This window comes from Odontomachus brunneus, unplaced genomic scaffold, assembly GCF_010583005.1.
Source record: "Odontomachus brunneus isolate Ranch 3 - 2012 unplaced genomic scaffold, Obru_v1 Obru_scaffold_057, whole genome shotgun sequence".
Taxonomy (NCBI): domain Eukaryota; kingdom Metazoa; phylum Arthropoda; class Insecta; order Hymenoptera; family Formicidae; genus Odontomachus; species Odontomachus brunneus.
In genome coordinates, this window is record NW_022639507.1 from 881,419 (window position 1) to 890,959 (window position 9,541).

Below are 9,541 nucleotides of genomic sequence, written 5' to 3' on the forward strand. Positions count from 1 at the left end.
TTGTATTTCGTTACGAACATTCCAAAATGTTCTAAAATACAAAATAAACAGCTATTAATTCTATTATAATTTATTTGTCTCGCACAGCATAGCATAGACACCTTGATGGTAATGTTAATCGATGACTGACAGCTCAAGTTGAAATATGCAAATTTTTACTTGAATTATTTTTGATATGTTTTTAGTTTTTACATCTTTTATTTGTGAAAAAATATATTAATACGCAATACATAGAGAAGCGAAAACATATTGCAAATTTATATGACAATAATATCATAAAAAGAGCGCCCCATTAATAGAAGCACTCTTTGCATTTGTCATTTTTCCGTACTTGAGCGCGCGAAATCTCAGCCCTGCCATTCGTTAAATGTAATCGCTTCCCGTTTAAAAGCTATTATAGTCTCGACATTTTTGTATTAGAATTTTCTTCTTAAAATATTGTAAGGAATCTACCATTAAGAGCAATTCCGGTGGTTTTAGGACACCCTGTATATGAAAGCTTTTAGAATTAGCTGAACTGAAAGGTTTATAAAATTAGTTCATGTAAAAGGTTTCAGAAATAACTCAAAAGAAAGATTTCAAATTTAATATATATGAAAGCTTCCAGAAACACTTGAACTAAAGGGTTTATAAAATTAGTTCAAGTAAAAGGTGTGATGAGTCGCGTACTGAGGGCACGCTGGCTCGTCACGCTCGAGGAGTTCTAAAGGCCATAGACGGCTTGCCGGTGTCCGGGGATCGGGAGGAAGGAATAATTGTCACTCCGTTGGTTTAAACAAGAAAACAGTTTTTATTCAGGACTTTCCACGTACAGATATCGGCGCGACGTAAAGACGGCGCAAAGACTTCGCAACGGCGGCGCGGATGATCGCGAGCGTTTGCGTTGCTCTACGAGTGAGCGATTGTTGTCACGAATACAGTTTCACGCAGACGCGGTGGCGGACAGAAGTATGAACGGACGCAGACTTAATCTAAGCGGACGGTCGCGGTTTTTCGAGAACGGTCTTATTTTAGTTATCTGGGTGAAGGCGAGCTGGGGGAGTCGACAGCGACCGACAGAGACGGCGAGCACACAACCCCAATCCCTCGCAGCTCGCAATCACCCGGTCGGGTCGGGATGCCGCGAGAGTACGGCGTCGAGAGGCAAGCACACATCCGAAAAGCGGAGTCAAGTTGCCGCGAGAGCACGGTGTCGAAAGGCGAGCACACCTTGGAGAAGCGGTATTCGGGATGCCGCGAGAGCACGGCGTCGAGAGCGAGCACACCCTCGTGCAGCGGAGTTAGGATCGGGATGCAGCGAGAACACGGCGTCGAGAGGCGAGCGCACCTTCGAAATCGTGGCTGTTGCGGCCGCAGCGACGGGAATGGTGCCGTGTCTCGAGCGCTCGGCTTTTATACCCGCACGGACCCGCGTCACGCTGCTCCCACCCAGGGCGCTGCGACGTCGGATCACGTGCGGGTGCGTGAAAGGCCACGTGGCCATTAAAGTGGCGCTAAGCGCCGTGTACATCGACACGACGGATGTTCGGTCGTGCCGGTGTGGTTGAGCCCTCAGGCACGGGCTCAGTAACACTTCGTTACAAAGGTTTCAGAAATAATTCAAAAGAAAGATTTCAAATTGAATATATATGAAAGCTTCCAGAAACAGCTGAACTGAAAGATGCAACGAAGATCATGCACGAACTTCCGAATCTTAGTTATGAGATATCTCATATGTTACATCATATATTATATCTTGTACTTTGAAAAGTATCAGAATAAAATATCTTGGAAATATCAGAGTAAAATATCTTGGAAAATATTCACTTTTGAATGATTTTGTTTTTATATCAGAATCACAGAAGTAAATGAACAAATAGGATCGATTTATATTAAAAAGAAAAAGATTAAATTAAGAAAAATTTTTTTTATTAAATTGACCTTGACAGAGTTTTTTAAAATCATTCCAAAGTCAAATAAATATTTTGAACTAATAGATTTTCTTATATTATATCACTTTTGTCTAAAACATATTTTCCAAAAATGTATTGTTGACAAGATATTTGATTGTATCTTGATTTTTTATGCACAGGGCATTATTCTTTCAGTAATTATTGGCTTTGTTTTAATTCGCAGTGAACAAAGCAATGACGAATCAGTCGCAATATTCAAACACAGGAAGACCTACTGTACGCATAGCCGTGTACTTAATGACGGGGGTGTTCTTAATCATGGAGGTCGACCAGAACGCGACTGCGCAGCAGATTTTCACGATCGTGCAATCCGAAGCAGAATTGGGTCTAACAAGATTAGCCTTGGTAACTGCTACACCTGTATTTGCGCTATGGATGTGTTCTTCGCAGCTAGAGGTACAGCTGCGTCCAACGCATAAACCCGTAGAGCTAGCCGCCAAATGGTGCTATCTCATAAACAAGTATAGCTCGCATGGAGACAACTCCGACGATGAGGAGCCTTTGTTATACTTTCGCAGAAATATTTTTCTGTCGAGAGCAGAGGAAGAGCAGATCAAAGACACTAAAGTGCTCGAGCTTCTTTATGCGGAAGCCAGATATAACGTTTTACAAGGTAAATATTCTTTAGCCAAATACAATTCATAAATTAATAAATAAAAAGGCTTTAAGATATACAATCAAAATTACAATTACAAAAGGGCCTATGAGAATTAGGTGCAAGAAAGAAGTGCACAAATTTATTGATTTAAAATAAAGGGTTGTTCCTTACATAAAAAATGTTAACGAAACCGCAACGCAAATGTTTCGATCCATCATTGGATCCTTCTCAATATAAATTAGAACAAAGTTAATATGGTAACAGAGGAAAGTCGCATTCAATTAATTCATTACGCCGTACACTCAGTTGCGTTTATGCTATACTATTCCCCAGATCGATAGTCACTAAAAAGTTTTGACCAGCCATGTCCGTTTCTAGCTAATCTAGCTAATTTTTCATGACTGTTGATTCATTCGGCAAGCGGGAATGTGTCAAAATAGAAGTGACATTTTGATTATTCTGAGTACTATTCTATAAGCACTATTGATGTGAAATATCACTGAATTTGAAATATAAGTAACAAAAATAACTAGTAAAAAAATAACTAGTAAAAATAACTAGTAAAAAATATTATATTATATTCGTCATATTTTTGAAATAGTGCTGCAATATTGCTAAAGTAATATTGCAAATTAATGTCACTGCAATGTCTCTGCAATATTGCTAAAGTAATATTGCAAATTAATGTCACTGCAATGTCTCCGTAATATTGCACTGCAATATGCAATCTTGCAACGTTGTAGCAATGTTGCTGCAAGCTTCTGTGCTGTATGGGAATAAACATTGGCATTACATGAAAATTGGCAAAATAAAATTTTTGATATAGTAAATATTAAAGTTTTTGTTACAAACGTTACAAAATAAAATCTGAATTCTTTATCATTAAACAATAAAACGTAAATAATTAATTCTTAAATCTGTGTCCCTTTTAAAATAAAAGAGTTTGTACTACAACAAAAGGATTTTTTAAAGTGGAATGAAAAAAATATCAAAAATAAATAAATAAATATATATTTAAAAATAAATAAATAAATATATATTTAGGAACTCAGCTCGTTAACATCTTTCCGTGTGTAATACGTAAACTTTTTATTCGTAGAAACGAAAGGGAAACTTATATCGTAACTTCAATACAGATATTTTTCTCCTTGTAACATCTATTTTTATTAATTATATGATATATAATTTTAATCGGTTAGTTGAAAACTCGAATAGACTTTTTGCTTTATTCGATGGTTAACTAGCTACTTTTTAAAAATCCAAAACGCGAAAGATCATCGATGGTTACTTAGTTCATGAAAAATTTGTTTCCGTTGAATGCGATCAGATCTAATTTGACTCGAAAATCGAGCCAAATTTTTCCACTTAAAAAGTAAACAACTGTCATGCATATTATTGCATATTATTATGCACGATTATTATTCTAAATAATGAAATATCTCGTGATTCTGATTATACTAACTTGCGACACGGAAAGTAAGGAAAAATATAGCTACGTAGCAACATGGAATTATTCTTTATATATGCACGTGTTATTAAAATCGTTATAAGCGTTTTGAATACGGTTCTTATAAGTACGTGTGATTGCTGTTCTAAGTTATCTTCACTTCGTACGATCGTATATGTTTATAAAATATTCATATTGTTTGATCTGATCTGTAAAAATACAAAAACAAGTTATAAAAATAATTATTATGTAATAATGTACAACGTGTTTGAAGATAAATTATAATGTACCCAGATAGAAAAATGATGTCATGTTGCGCTCAGCACGCGTTCATATATTGACGTGGATGATTGCAAAAATGCATACAAATGTGTGCGCATATGCTGCTCATATGTCGTTCATGTAATGATGATCAGAAAAATATCTCATCTAATAACATTATGATAACAAAACTTGATGAACTAGACATATTCGTATATCATTTGTGTACATCTTGTGCTCATGTCATGTTAATCACATAATGATTTTTAAAAAGATATCAAGGTGAAATCAAAGTATGACATCACATTATGATGAAACGTGATCATCACGCATTTCTATCTGTGTAGTCACATAAACGTGTAAGAGCCATATCAAGAACGCTTACAACAATTTAGTGAGAAATAATTCATCTATCGACATCTAAACGATGTCGAATCAATCAATTTGATAGTTTCTACATTGATTCGACATCATTTCGGCATCAATTAACGAGTCATTTCTCGTGGAGATTGTTAGCGCGCTCAGTAGGATTATAAACCTTTACTCGATGAGTAAATTAGTACTGCACTAGCAAATCAGAACAAAAATAGTAAAGATCTTTTGACAAAGATTAGTTCAATGTTATTCATGTTATGTTTAATTCAATGTTATTCTTTCCATAGAGTAGAATTTTGGAAATAAGCTCAGCCGTCTAATATCGTTGTATACGCATTCTTATTATAATCTTTGTATAATTATGTGACTGCGTTCTAATTTATTTTTAAAGATTTTGTATACTTAAAAAAAAAATTAAAAAGATGTAAATTTAACGTAAATAAAATCATGTTGTAAAAGAAAATGTAAAATATTAACAATAAAGATTTATCTCGATATTTATAATGACAGATATATGTACTTTGCTCTTTGAATCCTCAAAGCGGCTTGTGCAAGCCATTTTGATATGGAGTCTGCAACTTCCTTGTCTGTTACCTAGTCGTGTAATATTTGAACAGCTTCTGTAGTATAAAAGTGTTGAGCAATATATTAAAAATATTATCTAAAGTAAATATATGTATACATATAAATATATATCGAGATAGATCACAAAATTATTTGATATGACGCTAACTTTTATATAATTTTTTTTCTACTTGGATGTTTCATATATGAATGTTATATCTTCATTAACTTACGTGCAATAACTTTTGCAAGATGTAAATCTTAGTAATAACTTCTTAGTAATTGGTGTCGACCCCGAGGCTTATTTGTATTATTTGCACCGGATGAGGAAGGGCAACGGTGGAGACGGGCATACATGGACAGCAAGTCTTAAAGGATAGCAACCTTTGACTTTGAGAGACTGACAACTGTACCATTTGGTACAGTAACATTGTTTCTCTCTGTAGTTGCCGTGCACTCGGGATCGCGCCAGAGATGTCGCTTCCGAACGGCATCTCTGAGCGTTATCTAGGGAGAGGAGAGTGTCGTGAGGGTGGAGCGTCAGGTAGCTCAGTGGTTTAGAGCAGTCGCCCGGTAAGCGAAAGACTCGGGTTCGAGTCCCGGCTTTAGCAAGACCGCGCTCTCAATATTTTTCTCTCTCTGGAGCGAAAAGATACGCAGATCTCGAACGCACGGCGTCCCGCCGCCAGCTAGTATGCCCTCCTCCTTCTATGGAGGAACTAGCGAAATCGAGTACGACCATTAACAAAACGATACGAAAAGAATGCAATCTATGATTGGTCACGCTTTGCTTTTTCTGTTTCTTCGACAATTACCGCGCCATGGGACTCCATGAGCCTTAACCATGGACGTAAGAATATATGGACGGAGCGACCCTTATAGAAATATCATACTAAGAAATACTGAAAAATTATTAGTGATTAAATATTACCAGTAATTCAGTAATTTTTTGGCCAGTACTTAATTTCTGGTGAATACTGATAATAAAATCACTGTTAAATATTGATAGTAATCAAATATGAGAATTATTATGCAAAGATGAAAAATGAGAAAATCATGTTTACAAAAATATACTTATATTCCTAATTTTCTCATGTCTCATAAACTACTAGATATCGAAGGTTGTCAACACATTTCTGTGATATATATCCTGCATCAAATTTATTATCTATTTGCCATCAAAAGTTGATAGCAAAATCTGTTCGCGCAGATTTGGCTATCTGGGAATATTTGAGGAGTATTGAAAATTATATTATTAATAATATTAAGGAAAAATTTGTTATTATATAATATTAATAAAATTAATTATTATAAAATTTTATTATATTAATATATACCCAGCAAGCAAAATGCTGGCAGCATGCTGGCAGTATAACGGCAGATTGAATCATGGTTATGCAGCAGATTTCAAACAACTGTGTCCTCATTAAGCTTAATTTTTTCTGCAACGTGTTACCGATAAAGTGTACCGGAAAAAATGTAACAGAAATATATCATCATTTGCCCTAATAATATAATTGCAAAAATATGTTGTCTTCCACGCATAGCCTGATTTCTATATCAATGACGCGACAACCCTTATAGAAATATCATACTAAGAATCATTGACAATTACTTATTATCCAGTATTTTTAATACTGAAAATAAGTAATTATCAATGATTCTTAGTATGATATTTCTATAAGGGAAGGGCGGTAGAAACAGAACACGATTTGCTGTCACGGTATGACAATAGAAATATAGAAGATATATCACACAACGTGCTACATCATGTACTAACGACAGAAATACGGCAGAAATCGATTATGACGTGCTTTCGAACGTGAGGACAGAAACGCAGCAGAAATCGATCAGGACATGTCGCTCGAACGTAACAGCAGAAACGCAACAGAAATTGATCATGATGGGCGTCCGAAAGCAACGGTAGATACGAGGCAAAAATGCCCTGATGGAAAAATTTTGCTGAAATTATAATGAAACTTGCTGGAAACGTAATGAAATGTGCTGAAATTTTGCTGAAAAACTTAATTAATTGACCCACGTTCATTATGATTTCAGTAATCATCGAAAATCAGCGAAATCGTCGTAAATTTCAGCAATATTCATTGAAAATCAGCGAAATTTCAGTGAATTTCAATAAATTTCAATAAAATTCAATAGAAAATCATTGAAATTTAAAATAAAAAAAAATGTCCCATACAGCACAGTAATGTTGAATCAATTTTCTTCATGTCTCATATAACTGCTAGGAACCGAAGATTGTCAAACACATTCTAAAATTTTCGCGACCTCCCTCGATAATTTCGAATCCGAAGCGGTTATATGCCCGTTCACCCATCAATACCTTACTTTGTTAAAGGTGTGCCTAACCTGATAATCGCACGCGGCACGCGGTGATGTCAATGACTTCAACGATGTTCTTACAGTTTATGCTCATATAATGTGTATTTATAGTGTTCACAGTATATTATAACGTACCTAGCAAATTCGCGCGTTGATTCGCCAATATATTTTATTTAATATCTCTAAAGTTTATGTGGTTATTTGCAAAATGACTTCGATCATTCTTTTCAGTTTAATGTTTTTTATGCATTTTATGTTATCGATACAGCTTGCATCAGACTCTGTATAATAGATAATATTTTGAAATAAAAGAATATTCTTTATGGTTTGCGCAAAATTGTTTAAACGCATTTCAATTTTATATAAACAATAAGAAAAATACACATGATAATGGTATATTGTAATATAATATGAATAATATATATGTATTAATATAATAAAATTTAATAATAATTTATTTTATTATTATTATTATTATTATTATTATATCAATAATATAATTTTCAATGTTCCTCAAATATAGTTACAACATTGCAAAATATTGTAGTTTTTGTACAATATACATTCAACATTGCAGCTGTATCTGGTTATCAATATTGAAAAATCAACATGAATTTCATGCAAAAAAATATCCGCACTTCTATCTTCAATGTTGCATCAACGTCTCATCAACGTTCTTTCAATGTTTTGTGCTGTATGGGTATTATTTAGCATGTTTATCATTGTTGTGTTAGCACTGGTCCATACGGATGTTTGGGAGATAAAAGACAAAAATTTATATTTATATACATATATATTTATGTTTATGTGTCTCATGTACTTGTATTATAATAAATATGGACATTTTCACTACAATAAGTGTATGGTACTTCTTTAAATTTGTAATAATTTTTTTAAAGACACACATACATCTAATTAAATAGATTATCTTTATAAATAATATTAAATTTCATATATCTTTTAATCTACAAGTAAATATTACATGCTAATTAACGATTGCTCTAAATGCAATATTACATACAAATTAACAATCGTATGAATTAATCTTGAAACATAATGAAGAAATCAGATTTCCATATGATTTCAGTAAAGTTCGATATATTTTAGTAATTTTCATCGACATTTTAATGAGAGAATTTTCATATTCTAACATTTAGAGAAATAAAAAATTACATTTTAATACATTAGTCAATTATCATCAATTATCAGCAAAATTCAGCATGATTTCGTTATTTAGTCAAAACTTTTCACGAAGATTTTCATTGATCAATAAATGAAGTACATTAAGGAGTTATTTACAATTCATTATAAATTGTAATTGTTTCATCAAGTTTCAGCGCAATTCAGCAAAATTTTTAAAATTATTGAGAAATGTTTTTACGAATTTTTTTCATCAAAATTTCAGCAAAGTTTCAATACAATTTACTCAGTTTTTATTATAATTTAATAAATTTTATTAAATATTTCAATATTTTTTCATTACTTTTCATCAATATTCATTAAAAATTCATTGTTTTTCCATACTTTTCACTACAATTCATGAAATGAAAATCATGATTCATGATGAAATATTTTCAGCAACTTTTCAGTAACTTTCATTTCTCATTTCGACGATTTCATTGTATTTTCAATGATTTCATTGCATTTTCAACAAATTTTTTCCATCAGGATGCAATACAAAATTTATATTTTTTTGCAGTATTCCCTCAACGACTGACTTAATTATTAATTAATGAATTTAAGGAAGGTACTACAAAGATATACAATAAATTTGTTGAATAAATTCCTGGCAAAGTAATAATAATAAAACTGTTAGTTATAATTTTCCACTCGACGGTGTAAACAGTTACATGGTTGAGAGGGAAATTATAACGCACAATTATGTTAATGTTATTTTGTGTTTGCTGAGTTGTTTTGGAAAATTTATTATGTATATATAAATGTCATACAAATCATTTTATATACTGTACAATTTTATCATAATTTTATTATCTAATTTAT

The 9,541-nt window shown here is 32.9% G+C and overlaps 1 protein-coding gene and 1 non-coding gene across 4 annotated transcripts in view; both read left to right on the forward strand.

Annotated features, from left to right (window-relative positions):
* The window catches only part of LOC116845707 (putative FERM domain-containing protein FRMD8P1), a 65,854-nt gene that overhangs the window by 18,785 nt on the left and 37,528 nt on the right, over window positions 1–9,541 (forward strand). For all 3 annotated transcript variants that reach the window (XR_004378304.1, XM_032818729.1, XM_032818730.1), the window contains one exon: window positions 2,116–2,565. Coding sequence is in view for 2 of the 3 variants with exons in the window: in XM_032818729.1 (XP_032674620.1) it covers window positions 2,116–2,565 (450 nt within the window). In the remaining variant the exon portion in view is untranslated. The remainder of the gene's footprint in view (window positions 1–2,115; window positions 2,566–9,541) is intronic.
* Trnat-ggu lies at window positions 5,735–5,808 on the forward strand. Its single transcript has one exon. It is a non-coding gene; the product is annotated as a tRNA-Thr (tRNA).